This window comes from Alosa sapidissima, chromosome 3 (genome assembly GCF_018492685.1).
Source record: "Alosa sapidissima isolate fAloSap1 chromosome 3, fAloSap1.pri, whole genome shotgun sequence".
Lineage (NCBI taxonomy): Eukaryota > Metazoa > Chordata > Actinopteri > Clupeiformes > Clupeidae > Alosa > Alosa sapidissima.
In genome coordinates, this window is record NC_055959.1 from 16,523,689 (window position 1) to 16,548,707 (window position 25,019).

The 25,019-nt window shown below is 42.2% G+C and overlaps 1 protein-coding gene across 4 annotated transcripts; it reads left to right on the forward strand.

Moving 5' to 3' along the window:
- The first annotated feature begins 52 nt into the window (after positions 1-52).
- Positions 53-22,575, forward strand: LOC121706092 (somatostatin receptor type 5-like). Of its 4 annotated transcripts, none has more exons than XM_042087555.1 (3): positions 53-597; positions 2,458-2,567; positions 19,687-22,575. In XM_042087555.1, the coding sequence occupies exon 3, from the start codon at positions 19,751-19,753 to the stop codon at positions 21,233-21,235; it is 1,485 nt and encodes a 494-aa protein (XP_041943489.1). In that variant the 5' UTR covers positions 53-597; positions 2,458-2,567; positions 19,687-19,750; the 3' UTR covers positions 21,236-22,575. The 4 variants fall into 4 exon arrangements, with proteins under 4 accessions (XP_041943489.1, XP_041943488.1, XP_041943490.1 ...); XM_042087554.1 differs by having other exon boundaries at positions 53-592; XM_042087556.1 differs by lacking the exon at positions 2,458-2,567.
- Positions 22,576-25,019: the final 2,444 nt, after the last annotated feature.

Genomic DNA, 25,019 nt, shown 5'->3' on the forward strand with positions numbered 1-25,019 from the left:
CAGCCCACATACATTCTCTGTGTGGATTGCGACTCTGCATCTCGACTGGCACTTAACGTTAACTTTCCTCAGACATACTCTACGAAACGCAATTAACGACGGCGTTCACTGATATCAGTAGGAGGATAAAAGTTTTCTACCGCGGCTCGTGCATATTGTTTGTTACGCGCGCACTGTTTCCCCGTAAACAGTTTGTGAATATTACAGAAGAGCGAGTAGATTCAACACCCCCTGCTTCTCCCTGGGGCGTCTCCTTTCATATTCGTTACCTGGTTACAGCCTAGCGATGGCGTAGAGCGATGTAATGTTGAGCCGAGGACTTCCCGTGCCATACGGTTTGCGGTGGCACATTGCAAACGAGTTGTATAGACGCAATGTAAGTCGGGCTCTAAGTCCAAATGACTGACGAACATCTGCCCAGCTGAGTGAGCGAGTAGCAATTGATTTAGGTTTTGTTAAAAGCTGTAAAGATTTTAGCTGTCAAGTAAAGAATTACATGGCGCTCGCATTCCGAACGTAGTCTAGTTTTTCATAATTCTTTGGATATCTACAACGCACATTTCCAGGATCTGCGTTGCAAAAACAGTTTCAGGTAAGGTGAGTTTCCCTATTTCCTTATTTGTGCAAGAAAACCTGAGTGTTCGCGTTGCCTACACATGTTTCGATGTCAAGTCTATACTTCATTTTACAACGAAATAGACTACATTCCAAAGTTGTTTATGGCCCAGGGTGACTTGCTTATAGTAACATATTTTTTTGGATTTAAAATAGGACACTTGATCTGCTTAATGTGGATCCCACAGCAGTAACTGTGGGCGCAAGAGTCTCACAGTGAGTCCCTCAATCAGGAGTGGAAGTGTAGTGCTGGTCAAGTGTGATTTAAACACAGGCCAGCAGACCACTCTGTGCAGTCAGTGTGAAGTGAAGAGACACAGTGTGGAGGTACATGTTAAGAGTGTAATTCATGGACATGTCACAAACATACTATTACTAGAATGTTTTGCATGCAAGTTATTTTCACATTCACACATATTTCACATTTATGGCATATATTCCAACATCAATATGTTGTGTAAGCTGTTCCTTGACAATTGTACATCTTTTTTTTAAATAAGGCATCTACAGTACTACTTTAGTCTTACTCTTTAGTGTCAGTCATGTCTTTTATACATGCATATCTTGGAGACAGCATCCCTTAGCCCTCTGTCACTGATTATGCATTGTCTCATGTTTTAGAAGTAGAAACACAGTGAAAAGATGCACAGCCACATAAGTGAGGGGTCGAAAGAGAAAGGGGAGAGAGAAAGAGAGGAGGGGAAGAAAGAGAGAGCTCATGCATCTACATTAGTGTTGGTTTGTGGCCTCAGCACTGCGGGGTGAGGTTCGGTGGGCAGGGTTTGGGGATGGTAGAAGAGGGGATGATTAAAAACGGACCCCAGTGCAGCTATCCGCCCGCGCTAATTAGCAGCTCCTTGGGATCTATGGCTTCCTTCCTTCAGATGACCACCCACTCGGCCACTCCTGAGCTCATCCACCTGGAGCGCACTCATTCACAACCTTAATAGGCGGGTGCTCGTGCCTCCTCTCCACTGTTTTTGCACTGTCTCGTGAATTACTGCAAGAGAATGTCCCTCAACCTATACTCTGTTCTCATTGTGGGTGAGAGCATACCTTGTTATACACATCTGGCCTGTCCACATGAAGGATGAGTACACACAATCTTGCACCTCTAAGAAAACGTATAATGTACACCAGTGGTAAAAGCCAATGTTAAGTATACATATGTATCAGTGTATCATACATATGTATGTACATATGTATCAGTGTGTGTGTGTGTGTGCAGGCAAGGGATGGGGGGTCAAAGGAGGTTGGACTTGAACATATAGAAATGTAAATGTGTGTGTATGTACACCCACAACTCCGAGTCTGTAGAATTCCATAGGTGCCCTCCCCCAGGGTTCTCACATCATGGACAAATAATCTAGCGTGACTTCGGCTCCCACAACCACACATGCTCCTTACACCTTTACAGCTTTCTCACCAAGAATAGCTTTCTGTCTTTGCCATCTGTCACCTCCTGTTCATGTATCACCTCCTGTTCATGTATGTTTGTATATATGCTGTCCAAATCACTCCAGCTGTCAACATCCTACATTTAGCTTACACATAAAGCCAATCTTTACACAATTGATTGCTCTTCAAAGGAAATAACAAGCATGTATATGATATTACACTGCTTATTTGTTCATTCGTTTAAAAAAACCCAAAAGAAATTAAAATGAATTATAATAAGAATGTATATAATATTGTGCTGATTGTTTATTTGTTTTAAACAAGCTGCTTAATTGGTAGTACCAGAAGTGTACTCCGATAAGGACAAAGACAGCGGAGAGCAGCAGAGCCTGTGTCCAAAGACTGAGAAAGCAAACAGCCACTTTTGTTTTCCACTCATTTCAGATGAAACTAAGAATGTTAGAAGATGCTGAGGCGAGATGAGAGACAGAACAGAATGCTAAGGAGAGACGACTGAAACTACTGAAGTGGGAACCAGAGAGGCAGAAAATAAGGTTTTGCGTTTATCTCCTCTGATGTATGTGTTGGTTTTTTTCATGGTCACCGTGTGCATCTCTCGCGGCATCTTGACAGTCACTTTGAAACGGGGGAGAGCAGACGAGGAGGGTGGTGGGGTAGTGTGTGTTGTGTGTGTGCGTGTGAGGGGGGCAGAATTAGAATGAGAAAGCCGAGAGATGGAGCCTGATATCATGGGTAAGGTGGCCCGAGCCAAAAGCACTCCAGAGATAATGTGGAGATGCATTAGAGATGTGTGCGGTTTATCCACGCACAGATTTAGAGGGGATTTAATTTTGTTCCGTCTCTCCCAAGACAGAATGTTATTTTACTTTCAAGCTTCAGGGGTAATGCATCAAAACCAGATATTCATATTGTGATGTGCAGGGTCACCTCTTTCATATTTTTTATTCATGGTTTCTCAATACTCAAATAAGCCCATGAAGGGGTAACTCATTTATGGAATGTTATCTTGTGGCAGTAAACGTCTTTGGCAAAGAATCCATACACTGTGTATACTGTACATTGAGTACCCTGGCCTTGACCTCCAAATGCATGTTGGAAATCGAAACATGTTTGCATAAACACACTTCAAGATCTCACTAAAGATGTATGATACTGTGAAGCCGGTGGGTGGATCAACAATACTCCCCTTGAAATGCCTCCAACAATGACTGTTTGTCGCAGACCAGAGCAACTTGTGTCACAGCGCTGAGAGAATTGGTTGTATTTCATACAGAAACACCAAGGTTTTGCAAGACACTTGGTCAGCAGCACGTGAAAGTGCAAAAACACTGTGATGTGTGGACTCCCATGTTGTCATCTAATTAGTAGAGGCTGATAATGGAGGGGGAATATTACTGTAGCACTAACATCTTAACAACAGCCCACAGATGCAAGAACTAATGCAAAAACTGTGTCAAGAGTGAACCAGCTCACAGAGAGGGAGAGAAAGGGGTTTATAGAAAGATTTGCTATGAATGCTAAATGCTGATAAGTTCTTCAAACACCAGTCATGCAAGTGCCACTCCCCCTACTAGAATGACCTTGTGCGCCTTGTGTCATGTCTGCGCCATGTCTCGTTCACTCATTCCTCTATTCCTTTTCTTTTTCTTTGTTTCTTTGTTTCTTTCTTTGTTTCTTTTGTTGTTCTCAAACATTTCACTGTTGGCACTAATGAGAGTGGATCCCTAACTTCTGCCAAGCCACTGTCATCCTCAGCAACGGCGGTGCTCAGGTGACAGACTGCCAGTATGTCGCTATCACAGAAGTCTGGGACAAAGGCAGTGGCACAGGCAGCTGCCCTGGCACCTCGAGTGTGTGATACGACAAAGTAATTACTGACAAATCACATTTTCCTCTAGGAGCTGTTTATTTGTATGTGGGGTGGAAAAACTATTCCAGTAAGTGTGGTGAATATACATACAATACATGAATGTGTGTGTGTGTGTGTGTGTGTGTATGTACATGCATGTGTGTGTGTGTGTGTATGTGTGTGCCTTCAAGTTCAAAAGCTTTGTGGTGCGACAAGTAGAGCTGCCAGCCCGTTGATCCCAGTGAGCGAGTGGCCCTCTGACTGACAGCTACCCCCCCCCCCCCCCCAACATACACACACCCCTTGCCATCACTGAGTCGTCTCCCTTGTCTGCTCCACGTCTGGCTGGAGGATTCATCCTGCCTCATCTCCACATAAAAATCACTTCTTCAGGAGAGCTGCAGTGGTGCAAGCAATAGCATCCATTTCTATGGATGGGTGCAAGTAGGAGCACAGGATTGAGCGCCCTACTCCAAATATCTCTCCCACTTATTTTCCGCCCCTCCACACTGTCCTGTCTCCATACAGGAAGTGTACTCCAGAACAACTTCTGCTGCACTGGACTTTAGGGCTGCAACATTTAACTTAATTGATAAACGAATACTCGATTAGTTGACAAATATTACAGTAAATTAATCAACTATTTTAGCAGTAGGTAGTACTGACTAGTTTGGGGCATTAAAGAATATACCTCAGAATTCTCTGCTTGTAGCTTCGTAGACTTGAACATTTACTCTATGACAGAAAATTAAATATCTTTGGCATGTGGACAAAAGAAGGCATTTGAGGACACATTTTAGGGTTTTGGGAAACAATGATCACATTTTTGTTTACTGTTTTCTGACATTTATCAATCAAATAATTAGTTGATTAGTCTATAAAATAATCGACAGATTAATCAACTATAAAAATAATTGTTAGCTGCAGCCCTATTGGACTAACAGCCATCCTCTCAGAATAAATGTTGAGCATTGATCCAGCTTGTGTGTGGCTACAGCATTAGATGGACCAGATTTCATTAGGCAAGCCACACATGCAAACAAAGACGGTCGGAAGTGACTTTGCCGAGATTTATTGTCCCCTGCTGCGTCCCACACTGTTTAACAGAAAATATCCAATTAGTTGATTGTGTCCTCTGGGAGACTCTCAGACATTTACATTATCAGTCAGGGGGGGCAAGTTATATCTGTGCCTATACATCAGTGAGCACAAAGGCTCAGAATGACCAAGAATTGCTCTGTTTTTTCTCTCTCTCTGCTTGCTTTGGATGGAGCTCATGTATGCTCAGTGCTGCTATTTATAGTCGTACGGTCAGTAAAAGTCATTGCAGACGAGGGCGCTGCATCACGCTGACTAGAGAACTGCGCTCAATTTTGTTCAGTTTCTCTGTATACTCTTGCTCAGAGGGTTCTATGTGAGACACCCACACTGGTCCTTTTCACATGAAAGGAGCTCTCACAACAGAGCCACATTTCAGTTTTGACATCTGTAGTGTATATTTTACATAGTGCCTTCAAGGCATCTCTACTTGTTTTTCCTTTTTTTTTGCACCAACTGGCGATATTATCACTGAGTGACTTGAATGGCTCCTTCAAAATGCTTCACTGCCAAGCAAAGTGCCGTATGAAATGACAGTATAAAGGGTGCGTTGGACAGATTGCGGTTCTCATCCACATTTTTATGCAAGTTTGTATTCACATCTTGTTCACATCCTGAGCAGATCTGAATATGTGCCCTTAACATTGCCAGGTGTGTAATGATAGTTCTGGGGAAGTCTGCCAAGCACTGCCTGCACACCTGGTTAATGGATCGTGTGAGATATTTCAATCAGGACCACTCTCGTCTAGTATAATGATCATTTATTAGAGGAGTAGGCTGACAATTATGTTTGGCTGAACGGCTTAGTTCAGGGGGCTTCTTGTCATGCTAGTAGGTATAGATAAGTGATCCTCTGCAGCTTGCAGGGGGTGGGGGGGGGGGGGGGTGATGGGTGTTGTGGAGTGAGCTCTGCAGATGAAAAGGAACGGCAGAACAGCTTCTTAAAAGAGCCTCCTTCCTTTTACAAGGCAACTTTAGTTAGTGTTGGTCAAGCTGATGGCTGAAAGGCGGGTGGACCATTAGTGGCCTGTCTGACTTAACGGTACACTGCTTTTCAGTACTAACTTCAGCCCAACATTTCTCTCTATCTAGCCAGATAGCCATTTATTGACATTCAAGGCTCAGTCCATTAACTCCAATACAAAACTGAAATGAATTGCACACAAAACTAGAAAATGTAATTTCGAGGAAATTACCAGTGCATGAAAATATAAACATACTGTATATTAACATAAAATGCAAAACAAACTTTTATTTGGAAACAGTTGGCAGGAGTCATAGTTGATAACAACTGACAGTTGAAATGTCTAAACAGTTAAATAGTTGAGTAGTTTAAATAGTTAAATTATTTAATAGTGAATTATTGTAGTGAGGACATTTATTTTGAAACAGTTGTGGGCAGAGGAAATAGGAACAGAATCTGTAGTCTTAAGAGAGCCAGATTGTATGCTTAAAGCCTGAGACAGAGTATATAGTTTAAAAGTTGAATTTAGATAGTGTTTAGATAATGGATGTTGATAGACAGAAAGTTGAATGGATGTTGATAGGCAGATTGTTTAATGGATGTTGGTGGATAGTTTAATGGGTGGATGAGTGAATGGTTTGAAGAGGATGAATGGATAGAAAGTTGGATGGAATGTGCCTTATATCCTTGTAGAATGGAGAGACACAGAGAGAGTTGGCCTAGTTAAGCAGAAAGCAGTTGATACAGGTGCAATCAGTTTAACTGGCCCTTTGATGGGTCCTAGTAGTGAGCAGCTGGAAGTTGATACAGGTGCAAATCAAGTTAATTAGCCCATTGTGATGTCATCAGCCCATGTTAAGTCTATGGGGAAAAATAAGCTTGTTTTTTATTAATATCTCAAAAAGTATAAAGTTTACAAAAGTGAAAAATACATTCCCCACGTGTCCTTTTCAAGACCTACGTTACAAAGTTTGAACGAAGTTTATACGTTAAACGGTTAAAGCTGAATTAGACGCAGAAATTTGGTGGGAAGAAGAAGAAGAAGACTTCGGATAACAGAACAGTGCATTTTCATGCACTGTAATAAAAGAAAAAACAACGTTTGGTTGAATGAGAGCTGAAGGAACTTTGCAAGTCCAATAGAGGTGCTCTGAAAAGTGTTCTGTTGTTTGACAGGAGGTGAATAGATTATCTTTGAAGGTCACATCTGACAAAAGCTTTATTTGAAGCAAATGATTTCAGGAAGGAGTGCAGTTGGCTTTTACTTGGCAACAGCAAGGTTACTGCAATGGCCAGGTTATGCAGAGGGCTGGCTGAGAACAGTCATTTTCATGATAAAGTCGCAGAGTGTGTGTGTATGTGTGTGTGAGAGAGAGGTGTGTGTGTGTGTGTGTGTGTGTGGGTGGGGGGGGGGGGGGGGGGTACAGCCATTTCAGGAACAGGATACTCCCACCTAGCCACCCATTGTTCCTACTGAGAATGCCGTGATTTGGCTTGTCTTATTTTACTGATAGGCTACCTCAGACGCACCAGTAATTTATTCTCTCCCATGTACTGTATGTCTTGTTTTTGTGGAAAAATGTTCTATAATTACAGGACACCCCCCCCCCCCCCCAGTCCCCAAGGCATTTTTAAAGGTGAGCTGAAATCAAGATGAGATGTACCAGTGCTTCAAGGCTACCGTTTTAAACTGAAGGATGGGATCTCATGAAAGGCTGCAGGCATTATACAAACAATGTTTACCAAAGAGGAAATTTGTGAGTTCTTTGAAAGGAGAGTGACTTACGTACCACATGATTGCTGCTCTTCTGAGGCTGCAATAATGGAGTGGGCGGCAGAGATGCATTATGATCCTTGTAAGTGTGTATTATCTCAGAAGAGATCATGATAATCTTATGTTCACTGTGAGGGAAAAAACAACATTCAGAGAGGGAAAGAGAGAGATGGAGGGAGTGAGGGAGGGTTGCCCTTTCCTCTGACATTTCCACTAATCAGCTGAGCTGCATTTGAAACCTACTGAGCAGATCTTAGCCATGAAGGATCTGTTCTCGCTTTAGCTCCAACGTGGGCACCGACAGTCTTCTGACTAAGAGGTTGTGTAATACTCCAAGGGCGTCCACCACCCTGTAATGAATAATACAACCATGTCACTCTCTTGGAGTTGATGCCACGATCGAACGGCAACAAGAGATATGAGGCAGCGCGGGAAAATGAAATGTTGACAAGAGAATGTTTTTAGAGTTGTCTTTTCCAGACACAAATGGGACAAATGAGCAAAGAGAGGGCTGTGAGGGAGGGATGACGTTAGAGGACAAGAGGAGGTAGGAGAGGATAGAGAGAGAGAGGGAGAGAGATGGTGAGAAGGATCTCAGAATGACAGCCAGGGCTGACAGCCCCTCTTCCTAATCAAAGAGCGTCAAAGAGTCAAGCTGGCATCAAAGGGTGGCGCAGTATCAAATGGCACCTGAGAGCGGATGAGAGAAAGAGAGACAGACTGTGTGCGAGAGAGAGAGAGAGATGCACTGGGTGGCAGGTGGCACACTGGGAGCAGCTAGAGCCTGATTGGCCGATTAGTCATGTGACCTGCAGGCGGTGTTGGCAGAGCCTCCTGGTGCCTTTTATCAACAAGCACACCGGAGAGCCAGCAGTGTTGTCTCAACCTGCTGCGGGGCACTGCTGTGGGAATATTTACTTGATGTTATTTACAGTAGGGGTCGGATGGAGGAGGTTAGGGGGGGCCTAGGAATGTGAATCCCCATGCATGACTTGTGGGAGGTGTTTGCCGGTTGTGTGTACTTGTCAACTCTGGTAGAGTCTGGTGGAGTGGGATAGTGTTTGTGTAGACTGGCACTTCTTGTATTAAGAGTCGGTCGGCTCTGCCATGCTGCTTCAGGTGCCAAGTGTGATTGCACAAACAACTTGCATCATATCTGTTCTGTATTCTGTCCGTTTGGTGTATGATAGGCCTCAGCCAGTGTGTGCTCTGTGCTGCTCAGTAGGAAGCCTGAACTTCACTTAAAATATATTGTGCTGGATGAGAGGCTTGTATTGGAAAGACTGATAACTCTGCCTCCAGATGCGCATTGGCTTCTCCCTAGTTTCCGAGATTGTAGTGAAGGGTGTGTGTGTGTGTGTGTGTGTGTGTGTGTGTGTGTGTGTGTGTGTGCGTGTGTGTGTGTGTGTGTGTGTGTGAGGGGGGCAGGATTGGATTCTTCTCTCTCAGAGGCACAATCATCTCCACGCCACCACATGCCACAGGGCGACTTAATGAGTGCTCCTCTGCAGCTCGATGGATGACTCCCCTGTGTGCCGCCACGAGAAAGAGGCTGATCAACAGCAACAGCAGCAGGAGGAGCACCACAGTCATTTGTATGCCAGGGGACCGTGGCAACCTCCACTTCCACCTCCCCTCCACACAAATTAAAATGTTGTCCTGAGTGCAACATCTGTGAGGCTTGTTAAGATAAGGCATTCATCCGGCGGGGCCTTAGACAAGCCTAAGGAAGGGTGCAAGCCTGAATGGAGCTGGCTTGTGAATTCCAGGAGATGGTGCCGCACGGCGCCACCATACCACAGTCCAGGATCTGTACATTCCAGTGCCATCAGCATGCCGTAGTTTGTGAGGTATTCAGAGCTGTGAGTGATAAAAGGACATGTGACGTGTGTTCTCTGTGTATGGCATTGGTTACCATAGACCAATGGTTATTAAAATCTCTCAGCCAGTCACAATGCAGCTTTCAAAGGAGCTGTTTTTTCATGAAAAATCAGGATTGTGAGAATGCATTTTCCATTGAGCGTTGAGGCATGTTTTTACATTTTTGAGTTTTTTTTCCCCTTTGAAACCAAGAAATGTTTTTTAGATACAGTGTGTGTGTGTGTGCGCGTGTTGTGTCATCAACTGTGAATGTGTTGCTTGAATACAGCCATCAGTTTCTCAGTTCTCTGTGCTTCCTGTGATCTCCAGACTGCAGTCTACAAGGCCTAACATTAACGTGATCTCCAGACTGCCAGTGAATTCACCGGGTTGATCATTTGCTAACGTTAAAGAACTTTGTTGGCATATCGGTTGTGAAGACACTCTGTGCAGTTTTCACGGATCATCATTGCCCTTGGACATTTTCAGCTGGTTTGGAAATTGGACTAATTTGAACATCATCTTTCCCCTGTTTAAAGGAACCGTATGTAAGATTGTGGCCAAAACTGGTACTACAATCACTTTCAAATTACTGTAGAGCGGTGTATCCCCTTCCCCTCCCCTCTGACTGGCAGAGTTGGCAACCGGATGCCGAAACTCTACTGACTTTGAGATTAGTAGATAGGTGGAGGGTGGCGCATTAGGCCAAAACACAACATGACAACATCAACATCAGTTGAGGGCTGCAACTTCACTTTTTAAATGACAATATCCTGGCCAGACTACTCAGTGATATAAGTATTTGAAATGAACATGATTTCTTAATGTCTAGTGACATATCAGGGCAATTTTATGATTAATTGAAATACATTTTTTACATACGGTTCCTTTAAATATATTTTCTTTTTTTTTCACTTTTTATTTGTTTATTTGTTTTGTTGTCTGCCTTGTATGTCTTGGTGTCATGGGTACGCTGGCGACTACGCCACTCCGTCCATGATTTTTTGTATTTGTTATTTTTTAAATGTATTTGTCATGTCTTGATGTCATGGGCACGCTGGCGACTACGCCGCTCCATCCGGCATCGTTTGTCTTGTTATGTGTCTTGTTTGTTGGAGCGCTTTGGGTTGCACTATGTGCATGTTAAATGGGCTTTAAAAATAAAACTGACTTGACTTGACTTATTCTGTCATCCATTTTTTATGCATTGAGTGGAAAATCAACTTACTGTATTATCCTCTTGTTTGCTTTTTGTTCGCAGCTGAATTGTCCTGACAAATGAATTTCTTTCTGCCTAATGGAGACGCGTACAGGTAATTTGTTGGATTGTCATTGTGAGTCATGCAAGTCGGAGCAAAGAGAGAGATAGAGAATGATCATGTGTGTGTGGAATCCTGTCATAACCCCTTTTATCTACATTTGGTGTAAATGTAGGCCTATAGACTGTAACAGCTTCATATGTCTTTTTTACTATGATAAGTGAATGGGGAGCTGCATGCAAGGGGGACATTTTGCATGTCGAGAGATTACATATATCACAGTGTTATCCATGCTCAGTGGCATTGTAATTGTGTGTGTGTGTGTATGTGTGCGTGTGTGTGTGTTTTAAGGAGTAAGAATGAATGTTTGTTGACTACAGATATGTCCGTTGACCAATGTGCATTTCTCATTCTGTACTCATCACTGTTAATGAATCACACACCACAACAGACCAGCAGCAAATATTTCAGCGCATTCAGACTGCCAAGGGCTTTTCAATGTTCAGGGTGATTCAGATAACAAAAATGGCCATCACCATCTTACACTTTGATGAGAGATTAAGATTCACTTGAGCATCAAAGCAGATTGATGAAACTTGATGAGAGCAGATGAAAGCATATGCTCTTTCAAGCTTCGTGCCCCTATTTGAACCAGCTTCTTGAAGTCCAAAATTGTTCAGTTCACAGTGATTAAGCCTTTAGGTGGTTCTGATTTGACCTAGCCAGTGTCTGCCTGGGTCAACTCCAGTCATATCAATATGACACTCCTTCGGAGAGAGGGTTGGCCACACAGAAGCATAATATAGGAACGTCAGCTATTACCAACCGTCCAGTATTTCCAACCTCTTACGTGTATGTGTCACTTAATATTAATTTCTATACAAACCAAGACGGCGGATTAATAAAGAAACGCAAGCACCCACACCATACAGTAAGTGTATCTAAATTAGCTATGTACCAAAAATTACATTTTACCGCAACTCGAACAGCTGTAAATAGTGTTGTAAGACTGCGTGTAAGAACCAAACTAGATTTTGTTCAAATCTACACACCTATGGCTACTGGAAAATGTAAGGTTCATTTATCAAACGTTATTTTGAAGTATTAAAAAACATTGTTGTTTTAGAATTTCCGAACGAAATGGTTGGTAATTAGCACGTTTACCATACATGGATTTTCTCACTTTTGATATTGTGATGTGCTTATCTTTTTTCTCTCTGCCTTTCGCTCAGCAGAATTATTCAGCTTAATGTAGACCACATCTCCTGGCTTGCAGCACACTTCCTTGCGTTTCAGGAGTCAGGAACACTAAAGTCCACTTACTGTAACCTGACTCTCGCCAGATGAATTTCGTTCCGCCTAGCTCCACTCACATCCATCTGGGATCGGTTCCGTTGAGAGTGATTTCAGCACAAGATTGTATGGTATAGCCAATCAGGACGCAGGGTGGGAGTTTCATAGATGTGACGTAGCGTAGAAGCGACTGTGAGACTGTTCTCAGCGCTCACATCACAGGTTGGCTTCGATGTGAGTGGTTGAAGTAGCACGTCAATAGATGACGGACAAGTGGCTTATCCAATCTTATGCAAGGATTTTTTAATAAGGCCCAGCCTTCTAAAGCACCACTCCAATGGATCGATCCCAGATGGATGAGTGGAGCTAGGCGGAACAAAATTCATCTGGCGAGAGTCAGGTTACACTTATTGAGCTTTCATAATGAACTTGTTTTGGGATCGTTTTCGATTTAATTTTCATAAGGAAGACAGATAAAAACACTCGCCGTTTCCACTTGCATTTCTTGCCACATATTGGGTGTGTTCGAAACGGGTAAAGTTGCTGCCTTTTAAGATATCTAACTGGGGAGCAAGGCAGCAAGTGCGGTTCGAAACCGAAAAAACAAATTCTGCTGCCTTTTAAGATATCTTAGAATTCCCAAATAACGGTCATTTTTGGAGGCAGCATCGATGCACACTTCATGTTCCCTCCTACCCATTATCCCTTGGGGCAATGTCTGAAACAGCTGTGAAAGGTAAACAAACATGGCGGATGATATCGGTAATGGCTGCTGAATCTGTTTAAAATGTCATTTGTGTGACCTTATTTTGCTTAGATTTGTAGATTAGAGATGAGAAATAAACAATTTACTATCTGATTATGCCATTGTTGTAACCATTAATAGCGTCTGGTCTGATATATCTGCCGGCCGTAAAACTAATTTATACCGTTAGCCTGCTAGCTTACGTAAGCTCATTTAGTTTAACGTCAGACCTTTGCTAACGGCATACCGTAGTGTTAACCAAAGATTCTAGAGTGCTACGCTCGTTTTTAAAAGATGCATTTAATCCAAAGTCATATCTAGTGAGACAGCTCTCTATGTAGGGAGGGAGGCAGTAGGCAGCTGTCTCCCGTTTCGAACACACCCATTCTGTAGTTCTGCTGTCAGGAATAGAAAACGCTAATAAAAATGGACAAAATATGTTCACAGCATTGCATTACCAGTTGTATCATCAAAAAACTCCTGTTAACAAGCTTTTATTAGGCCTAACTGGGCTACACTTTAAAAGGTTTTGAATGCCTTCTGGGATGTTAGCTCGACTTTTTACAAAACTCCTAACTGCTCATTTAGATCATTTTAGTCCACAGATGTCACCCTGAACTAAACATTTTAGTTTTTTTTTTTTCCGATATTGCACAGTCAATGTTTGAGGCGTTAAATTTGCTTTACATCTGCCTCAGACAACTTCTAACATCAGCTGGTGGGGGCATGGGGCCCATTCAGACAACTGATATTGCCTCATTTTAGCATGCTTACAGTGACGCACAAAGCAATTATAGCCAACATTGCCAACATTTGCAACATCCAAGCTAAAATATCTCAACCAGTCAGATGTGGGAAATGATCATAAAGAAAGCATCAACAGGCTTGATTGTTTCATTCACACACATTTTATTGTTTTATTGTTACCCTTTAGATATCCTTGGTATTTAATCAAAAGATTTGAATATATAATGTTCTTATATAATTATAGTGGATGGAATCCACTATAATTATATCTCCTGGCTTCTTATTACAATGCACTGTACTGTTCTTCCTAGGCTTCTTCTTCTTCTTCTAACACAGTTAATGCAACTTCTACGTTTAACGTAGAAACTTCATTCAAACTATGTTACGTAGGTCTTACTTAGGACATCTGGGCTTTGTATTTTTCATCTTTGTAACTTTTATACTTTTTAAACTATTTATTAAAAACTACTCAAAATTTCCCCATAGACTTAACATTGGGCTGATAACATCACAATGGGCTAATTAACTTGATTTGCACCTGTATCAACTTCCAGCTGCTCATCTAGGCCCCATCAAAGAGCCAGTTCAACTGATTGCACCTGTATCAACTGCTTTCTGCTGAACTAGGTCAACTCTTTCTCTGTGTCTCTCCATTCTACAAGGATATAAGGCACATTTCATCCAACGTTCTATCCATTCATCCTCTTCAAACCATTCACTCATCCACCCATTAAACTATCCATCAACATCCATTAAACAATCTGCCTATAAACATCCATTCAACTTTCTGTCTATCAACATCCATTACACTATCTACATTTAACTTTTAAACTATATATTCTGTCTCAGGCTTTAAGCATACAATATGGCTCTATTAAGACTACAGATCCTGTTCAACTGCTTCCTCTGCCCACAACTGTTTCAAAATAAAAGTCCTTTAAACTATCCAACTTTTTAACTGTTCTCAACTGTTGTAACTGTCAGTAAACTATGACTCCATCAACTGTATCCTCTGCCTTCAACTGTTTCAAAATAAAAGTCCTCACTCGCTAGTTAGCATCATTAGCATTGTTAGCATAGTTGACATAATTAACTATTTAGCATAACTGCTAAAAATGATTAGTTAAGTTAGCTAAGTCACATGGTTAGCATTGTTAACATAGTTAGCAGCATTACCATTATTAGCATTTTTAAAAAAAAAACTGCTAGAAAACATTAGCTAAGTTAGCTAAGTAACTTGGTTAACATTATTAGCTTTGTTAGCATAGTTAGCATAACTGCTAGCAAACATTAGAGCCATTCCAACTGTCAGTTATTGTCAACTATCTACCTATATAGAGCCTTTAAACTATTTGTCTATCAACACGCATTAAACTATCAGTCTATCAACAACTTTTAAACTATCTACATTCAACTTTTAAACTGTTTACTTTTAAACTATCAACTTTTATTAAGCTATGCAACCACCATGTCTATCCTAGCATCACCATAGTAACCATCTATATATTATCGATTTTAACTATACATGATATTTTACATCACAACTTTTGCATTTTCATGCACTGGTAATTCCTTGGAATCACATTTCTAGTTATTATAGTTATTTTTTTACCTTTTCAAGAATGAATGCGACTCTAACCGCTTAACATATAGACATGTTGAAATAACCGTTTTGTAGGTCTGGATTGGGGCAAGAGATGTATTTTTTCAGATTTTCTTAAAAGTTTATACTTTTTGAGAAATAGGGGATTAAAAATGTTAAAAAGCTCATTTTTCCCCCATAGACTTCAAAAGCTGTGATGTCATAATGGCCTAAAGGCAGCTGCGCTTGTTAAAGGTCCAGTATGTAGGAAATAATGGAAAATAAACTGTAACCATTCCAAAAATGATCACCATATGTTGTCAGAGAGTAAGGAAACACGATGAATTGAAGTAATGGCTTATTTGACAATATTACTCTAACCCGTAAAACCCCGTAAAACCCATGAAAAAAAAAGAGTTACGGTGCGGAATCTCTTGGAATTTTCGTTTATGTTTTGAACGATTAATTCTAGAATAGCGTATTAATAATGGGCTAGCGCCAACTGTCAACAGCTGTCAGTTGTAGTCATGAACGCCTACGAGAGGCAGGCAAATTTCCAAAATTAAAACAAGAAACAAATTAAGTGGACATCGGAGGAGCTTCCTGAGATGGTGACGTCTTAGTCAAACGAAGAATATCAAGTCGGACGCAGAGCTGGCCATATTTCTCCACAACAGGTAGCCTAGGCTAAACTTAATCTGCATCGCTAACTTCAGCTAAATATGTTACGTTGGTTAGAGAGGTATGTTTTGTTTTCACTGTTTCCGTAATGTGTAGCTAGGTCATGGTTGAAGAAACGTTAAAGCAGCTGCAGGTCAACGAACATTAGCTAAGTCTTCATTACATCTGGCAACCCAGAAAAGGCTCGCGTCTGGTAGTCTTGAGAGCGTTCACCAGTGTTTTGATTTTGGCCTACAGAACGTTCGGTAACAATCCTACAAATCGCACCTTTAAGCTCCCAGAGTAGTTCCCGGGCTAATTAGAACACTGGCACAGGTGTCACCTGTGAATCAACCAAAGATTCTATAGTTAACTAAGATGAATCATAAGACGATTCACCAATGGAACGAAATGGCACTAGTTCCAGACTCCTAAATAGGCGTGTCAAAACATAAACTTTTCTCTGAATAAGCAATAATAACATATACATATAATTTTGTATACTATTTTACAGTCATTGTTTGTGTGTGATGCCAATGAAACACTCTTTCAGACACGGAATGAATAATTTAATTTTGCCCTGTTAAACGAGCTTGCTAGCTAGTTAGCTAACGTTAGCACAGTAAACGGAAAGTGAATGGCAATGTTCGCTAGCTAGCTAGCAGCTAAGAACTTTGGTTAAACTTATATATTGTTGCAAACAAACCTGAAGTAACATATGTTCAGCAACTTTGTGGTAGTCTATTAGTTCTAGCAAAAAATATGTTAGTTTATCAACCATCTCTGAGTTTAGAGCCTCTGAGAACAGGTGGCTGTGCACCAGAGCTTTGAGGAGACAGTGACAGATCACGAACAAAGCTATTTTTGTCTTTATTTGTTTCGTTGGAAAATACAATTTCAATGTCGGAATGTTAGGGAGACATGTGGCTTCTAGAAAATGGGTTCAAAACTTACATCGCTGAATGTAGGGATTGGTCATATTCCGTGAAAATGTTAATTTCTCCCATAGGAATACATAGACACTGGACCTCCCGCTAGACTCCTAAATGGGCGTGACAGCTTCGAACCCCACGTCACAACGTGCCAGAATTTACCCTCTTATGAATCGTCTCGCTTTATCAACCGTCTCTAAATCAACTGTCTCAGCTTCTAATGCATACAATCTGGTGCTCCCTAAAACTACACATCCTGTTTAAGTGTTTCCCGTATGTCAAAATAAAAGTCACAGCCATATCTCATGCTTTGCGCATTATATCTCCAGAACTGTTTGACGCATATGCTTCAAATTTGGTACAAGTGTTTGTATGGACTCAAAGATGAAGTGAGTTGATGTTGGAGGTCAAAGGTCAAAGGTCAAGTCAATGAACATTCTGAGTGCGATATCTCAAGAATGTCTTGACATACATGCCTGAAATTTGGTATGAGTATTTGTATTGATTCAAAGATGAAGTGAATTGATGTTGGAGGTCAAAAGTCAAATGTCAAGGTCAAAAACACCTTGAGTGTTATATCTCAAGAACGCCTTGACACATGTCTTTTGGTACAAGGGTTTGTATGAACTCAAAAATTAAGTGATTTAATGTTTTTTTCCAGGAATTTCCCCACCAACATTAAGCCAGCAGCTTTCCATCCACTATTGTAATTCCTCTGGCATTACATTCTAGTTTTTGTTGAACTCTTCAAATGTTCTCAGCTTGTTCCTGCATTGTGTTGGCAACAAAGCCAGAGGAAATTATTCTGTCCAACTGAGTTTTTAATGAGCAATGGAACTTCACAAATCCAATAAAATTATGTCTCTTCAACAATAGACACAATTCCTAGTGTCTACCATCTGGACAATATTTATCTGTTCCCTAACACACATAATAAGTAAGTGTGTGTGTGTGTGTGTGTGTGTGTGTGAGAGAGAGAGAGAGAGAGAGAGAGAGAGAGAGAGAGAGAGAGAGAGAGAGTTTGTGAGTGTGTGTATGTCTTGTGCAGTGTTGGGCAAGTTACTTCCAAAAGCATAATGCATTATTTATTACTTGTTACTGTCATCTCAAAGTAATTTGTTACATTACAATATTACTGTCTTTGTAAGGCATTACACTACGTTTACATTGCTTTCACCAAAGTAATATAATATGAATTTAGTAATATAATATAATAAGAAATATGGATTTGGTGTTCTCAATAGATCTTCATGTGTTCAATGCAGCTCATTACACGGCAGGAGGTGATGTGGTATGGCATAATGACTGAGCTAGGCTTAAGGCTAACAAAAGAACAATATAATGGTTGCAGTTATGGCTCATGGGACAATGTAGGCCCCAAAGGCCAAAGGTCACTCAAGTTAATATAGTAAAATATAGCCATAGTGAAATTGTATGTTGACTTTAAATGGTTCTCATCATTGCTGGTTGCCTTTTCTTCCACTTACAGTAGTGTAGACTTAATGCAAATAGTTTGAGAATAATGGCTACGATCTTTGTCTGTAAAAACAACATTTTAGTTATTCTCACTGCTTGAAATGAGAAGTATAGCCTAACCATGTTAGATCTGTTGCATGAATGGCAAAGATAACTCAAATTCCCTTTCTATAGTCATCTAAACAAGGCAATCAAATTCCAGGACCAGCATAGATTACTTTTTTAATTCTTGGATAATCTTCTCTGGTGCCAATTGAGCATTTCTCAATTTTGGATTAAAAAGAAAAGTAACTGCAGTTACTGAGAATTGTACCGAGTAAAATATTAGTGAAATTGTATTGGTAATGCCTTACATTACTGCATTACAGCAAAAAGCAATGCATTACTGTAATTACATTACTTTTTTAATGCATTACTCCCAACACTGGTGTTGTGTTATTTAATGAAAAAGATAGAGGTTTGCTTGTCTTTAGTCAAATCTCATTTCTGTGTGTGTGTGTATTGGTGCATGGTATATGGGTAAGGGAGAAAGGGAGAAAGGCAGGTGTAAGTGTTCCAGGAGGTCAAACACAGACACGTCAGCACTTTGTTTGCAGAGCTGTGTTTCATACATCAGTAGACACATGCATGTACGCACGCACGCACGCACGCACGCACGCACGCTACACACACACAACTTGCCACATTTTCGTTACATGTGCACTTAATTAACGCACTGACACAAAACACTTGGATGTCTCCCCACACATCCTGGGTGCAGATAAAATATCAATTATCAGTACCAGCTGTGCTGTCTGTGTGTGGGAACATGCGCTGTTGATTTTATCTGAGTTGTCAATAGGCACTGTGGCTGGCCAAACACAGAGTTCAGGGCAAAGTCAACCTTCTCCATCTCACTTAATTGTTTCCTGTCTGACCCACAACCTTGACCACACCATGCGGCCATGTCTTTCCTATCCACTCCCTCTTATCAGTTAATTGTGGGTTTTTCTGTTTGTTTCCACCGAACCACTTTGTCATGTGTACACTTTTCCTTGCCTTTGATCACTATGTCATTTTAGCGAAGCTTTTATTTATCATTTCGGGACATTTTATGGCTGATGACATGACAGGATTTGACTGCTTACATTATCAGTGTTTTCCTGTGACGCTAGCTGGTGTCTTAAAGCAAAACTAAGACGAACAGCTGGTTAATATTTGGGTCTTGTTTAAAGCACTGTTATATGGATTATCAATTACTGTACACCTTGTTATGCGTAACCTTCTGATTCTCCTCATTTCACCCAGAAAAATTCACATGTACTGAATAACTTAACTGGTATGTAACTATATGTATAGCTTGTAAATAACTATAGCTTGTGTATGCATATGTATAGCTATGTAATTATTACATTCTTCTTTTCCAATCCTCAGGACTAATGCAGTAGCCCAAGGGTGGACAGACTAGTGATCATTGTGGGCTTGTAAGCAAGGCACCATGGATTTTACCAGCACATACCCTTTAGTAGACCAGTTCAACGACAGCGCCAATGACTCGTGCAACTTCACTAACAGCAACAATACGATGCTGGATAACCCGCATGGCGCCATATCCAGCGTGCTCATCCCGCTCATCTACTTTGTGGTGTGCGTCATCGGCCTGGGCGGCAACACGCTGGTCATCCACATCGTGCTGCACTACTCCAAGACCGAGTCGGTCACCAACATCTACATCCTGAACCTGGCCATCGCCGACGAGCTCTTCATGCTGGGCCTGCCCTTCTTGGCCGTCCAGGGCGCGCTGCACTCGTGGCCGTTCGGCTCGCTCATGTGCCGCCTGGTGATGACGGTGGACGGCATCAACCAGTTCACCAGCATCTTCTGCCTCACAGTGATGAGCATCGACCGCTACCTGGCCGTGGTGCATCCCATCCGCTCGTCCAAGTGGCGCCGGCCACAGGTGGCCAAGGTGGTCAACGCCACCGTGTGGCTGCTCTCCTTTACCGTGGTGCTGCCGGTGGTGGTGTTCGCCGGCGTGCACAGAGGCCACTGCAACATCATCTGGCCGGAGCCGGAGAGCGTGTGGCGCGCCGCCTTCATCATCTTCACCTCCATCATGGGCTTCTTCCTGCCGCTGCTGATCATCATCCTGTGCTACCTGCTCATTGTCATCAAGATCCGCAGCTCGGGCAAGAAGGTGCACGCCACGTCCACCAAGCGGCGCAAGTCCGAGCGCAAGGTGACGCGCATGGTGATCATCGTGGTGGCTGTCTTCGTGCTCTGCTGGCTGCCCTTCTACGCGCTCAACATCCTCAACCTGATCATACGTCTGCCTAACGTGCCCAAGGGCCTCTTCTACTTCGTGGTGGTGCTGCCCTATACCAACAGCTGCGCCAACCCCATCATCTATGGCTTCATGTCGGACAACTTCAAGCGGGGCTTCCGCAAGGCGCTGTGCCGCTCGTCACGCCGCGTGGACAACCACGACCTGGCAGACGGCAGCGGGCAGCGTGGCGGCGGCCGGCAGCGGCCGGAGGAGCCCGGGGAGCCGCAGGACGAAGAGCTGCAGCAGCTGCAGCAGCAGAGGCGCCACGTGCTCATGCCCCGCGAGAGCCTGCGCAGAGTCGTGCGGCGCGGCGGCGACGAGGAGGAGGAGGACGACGATGACGAAGATCAGGAGGAGGTGACGGAGATGACGGAGATCTGCAAGATCGCGCAGAACGGGAACGGGAACATCAGCCGGCAACAGGCCGAGACCTCGTGCGCACTGCTCTCCGACAAGGTGGCAGCCTCAGAGGCGCAAGAGCTTATCTCCCCTAACGGGAGGGGGGCGGCGGCGGGGGATTGCCTAGGGAAAGCCCCAGGTTTTGGGCCCCCAGGAACTGTGCCGGCCTTACTTAATGGAGCTAAAAACGGAAGTGTCAAGCCGTTGCCAGAGGAACCAGTGGAGAAGAACCCTCTGCTGGAGATCAGCTATTTGTAGTGTGAAAATTTGTTACTGCATCTTACTTGAAATAGATTTACAGTATTATTGATTTCACTCCTCAGCAGACTTGCTCATGGTCTTGAACTTCTTTTTTTTTTCAGTGATAGCGGAACAAAACTTATCTTATTTAAAGGTCTGTGTTAATGTCAAGATATTTGTTATGTGGCAGACTGATCTCTCTTGGAGGCAATTTCTCAATGCCTGACCTTTGAGTATATAGCATACATCCAACTGTGACCATTTGTGACTTTACAAGAAAAATGAACAGATGAGTACATACACATCATGAATGCACAGAGAGGACAAAACTCAACCATTATGTGCATAGTATCTGCATGTGCCTTTATCTAGATTTGGCGTGGGGATATTTAGCTTATCTCTAGCTGTCAGTCTCCCATAATTGAGCATTGCAGTGTTCTCAGGTACATCGATTTAAGACCCCGGGGGTTTAGTTGGTTTTTGAGATCCCAGTGTGAGTCCAACGCTAAGTGCTCATAATCACTCTTACTACCCATATTAGCATTTCCTCAACAAAAGATGAGCAACCAACCAAGCACGGAAATGATCAATACGAACCATTTTCTTAACAAAAGACTAGCCACCTAAACACACATTTCAAAGGCGGCTCTACCAAATGCCGCAGAGATGGTATGAAATTTCTCCGACACTCACAAATAAATTTGTCATTGTCACAAATTTGCCGTCTCCCAGCAGTCGTGCCCAAAGCGTTGAGTGCGAGCTCCGCAATCCTCCGCATTGCCTTTAATCAGCCTAAATGAGGTGCAGCTGCACCTTGTTGACGCACGGCAAGTGTTTACCAGTCGCCACCACTTAATGGCTGATATTTTGGTACCCAGACAGGTTTTTATGGTGGTCGAGAACAGAGCAGGGCATGAGGGGAGGGTGGTGGTTTGCACCTGTGGCACACACCACTATCAGGCAGCAGAGGCAGCAGCATTTATTGCTGGGTGGCTCACGGAGGACTTGCACACTAGTGAATAACATCTATCAGCACTTTATTAGCCACGTTTAAAACAGCATCACTTTGCCTGCCTGGTGAGGACAGGATTTCCACGTAGCTTCTGGGTTGAAAAGCCCAGATCCATTTTAAGGGATGTTTCTGGGCAGATGAAGGCGGACAGGCATTTATCCTGTGAAGTTTTTACATGGTTCATAGATTCTTTTTGTGTGGGAGGTCATTTGGAATCTAGTGTACATATTTTGAAAATGTGAAGAGATTTTAAGCTTATTTTGGGATCTAATGTTGTGGACTTTTACCATGGATTATAAAAACAGCTCATCAGTGGAAATAGATTGAGTGTAAGACATAATTTCAATAACAATACGTTTGTGGTTTAATTGTCATCATGAGTCATCCACTGGATTTCCTGTAGAGCCAGAATAAACTGCAGGCAGAATAGTTTAAGTGCTTTTATGTAGCTTTTTGAAGTGTCATGCACCTACCTGCCTATTTCCTGTACATATATGTATTATTCTAATATGTAGAAATGTTCCCATAAATATGTCCTTCAGCAGAGAAACTCATAAGTCAGTCAGTGTAGGCAGTACGGTAAATTGCTTAGCAAGAAATCAAAAAGTCCTACTGGGAGAACACCAGTCTCTGAGGAAGATATGTATATGTAAATGCCTCATTGGTCAGCAAATACACACACACACACAAATACACACACATACACACACAAATACACAAACACAGTCTCAGAGTTGTAATATCTTGTTCCTGTTATTGGCACAGTTTGGAGCTAAATATGTCAGCGTAAAGTGTATTTTATGAGTCCCATAAATAAAACACTAAATCATTTAATCGGTGGCAAGGGAGAGTCCCCCTCCAGGATTCATATCCCTCTATCCATTTCCACCCACACACTCTCTCTTTCTCCTCTCTCTCTCTCACAAACACACACTTATCTTATCTCTCTCTCCCCTCATATGCAGTATACCTACATGGATCTACACACTCATTGATGTTCTTAGAAAAACAGAGAAGTAATTAAAAGATGATTAAACGATTAGACATTGGAGTAGAGTGCTCATAAGATGCTCGAAACCTCCAGAGATTTCACATGTAATCAAGAGTGAGAGACAGGAGCACGAGAAGTATTTCTGCATTTCTGAAGTGTTATACTGCTGTTGTCACTTTGTTAGTTGTTATGAGCAGCGAAATGTTAACTGTGATGTTTTTGCTATTTGTTCTTTGGGTTTTCTGACCATGCCTCCTTGTTTTAGGGTTGCCATTGTATTTACCAGGGGCTGCCCACTGCAGAAGATTTACAATCACAGATCATGGGGTTAAAGGGTGGGTGGGTGGGTGAGTGTTTTTCTCTCTGAAATCTGTATCATTGGACAGTTTTTCATATCATCTGTATGAATCATGGGCCATTTGTTTCCCGAGGTGGTGCCACCCACGCACAGTAGGGTAGGGGCACACAGCAGGGTCCAGAGCTGCGCAACCACCGCCACCACTACTGCTGGAGGCTTCTAGAACACTGAGCCATTATTCCCTCTCTTCGGCAAAAGGCTTCTGTGGAACTCTTGAGCAAACAAAGACATTTTGCTGTGAGGACTGAAATGCAACCTCGGCCCATTCTCCCCCCATGCACGTCACAGAACACATAGCATTTCATTTCAGGCTTGGCTCAAACATTCATTTTTCTTTCTTCTCAGTTTCTCTCCCACCTCGGACTTGTGTTGAAATGTGATGACCACACCCCGAAATGCTTGGCATTGGAAGAGTGTGTTTGCCTACTTGATTTTCGTCCACTGAAAATCATTTTCAAGATCAAGGTTTATCTCTTTTTTTGCAATGAAAATGCAAAGACAAATCTTGTGTTTAGACTATTCTTTCACACAAACTCGCGTCACAGACCTACTGTACACCGACCACTTGGAGGTGCAAGCAATTGGAGTTTTGGTTGATTTGACCATCAGTTAACTTCGAAACAGACATTTTACTGTACTTTGGATAGACAATAGCAATACATGATAGGAGTGATCAACGTCAAAAAATCTAGACTGGAGTAACTCAACATTTGACACCTCCGATATGTTTAATGTTCTAAAGGTGTCAAATAGTCCACTATAGTTACCAAATTCATAACCAAGGAGCCAGAACTGAACACGCATGGATGGCTATAAAAGCTGTGCTTTCATTATACAACTAAACACGACAAAATACATTTATAACCCTTGAGCCATCTCCTTACTATGTGATCGCAATGGCTATGCAGCGTTTGTTTGCACCTCCAACAGCGTGGCATACCTGGTTACTTCCCTAAAACGCCCTTATGCGCCCACACATACCTATTGTTTGTGTGAAAGAATAGGAAAATGAAGATTATCCAGTTGAATTCAAAAATATGCATTGCATTTTTTTATCTTAGGTTTTGTTGTTGAACAGTGGTACAGCTTGTGTTTAATCTAGTGGCTATTTTTATCTTGCACGTCTTGCAATATTTGTTTGTGTGTGCCTCAGCCGCAACCAAATACTAGATTTATATTTCATAAAAAGGATCAATAAATATTTTGTCTGTAAAGTAACCTCTGTCTCTTTCCTCATCATTTGCTCTCGTTCCCTTTCTCTCAAAGTGCCATTTTTATTTTTTTTTGGGGGGGGGGGGTTTAGTCAATGTCATTTTTGGGCCTTTATTGCCTTGCCTTATTTATGGACAGGACAATAGAGAGTGAAAAAGAAAGTAAGGGCAATCAATAGGTGCAATTCAAGGATAGTTGAGTCAGAAAATTGAAAGTTACATGTTTGTCA

What these genes read in the sequence shown, in the direction of transcription:
- LOC121706092 (XM_042087555.1), top strand. Translation starts at nt 19,751, where the DNA reads ATGGATTTTACCAGCACATACCCTTTAGTAGACCAGTTCAACGACAGC.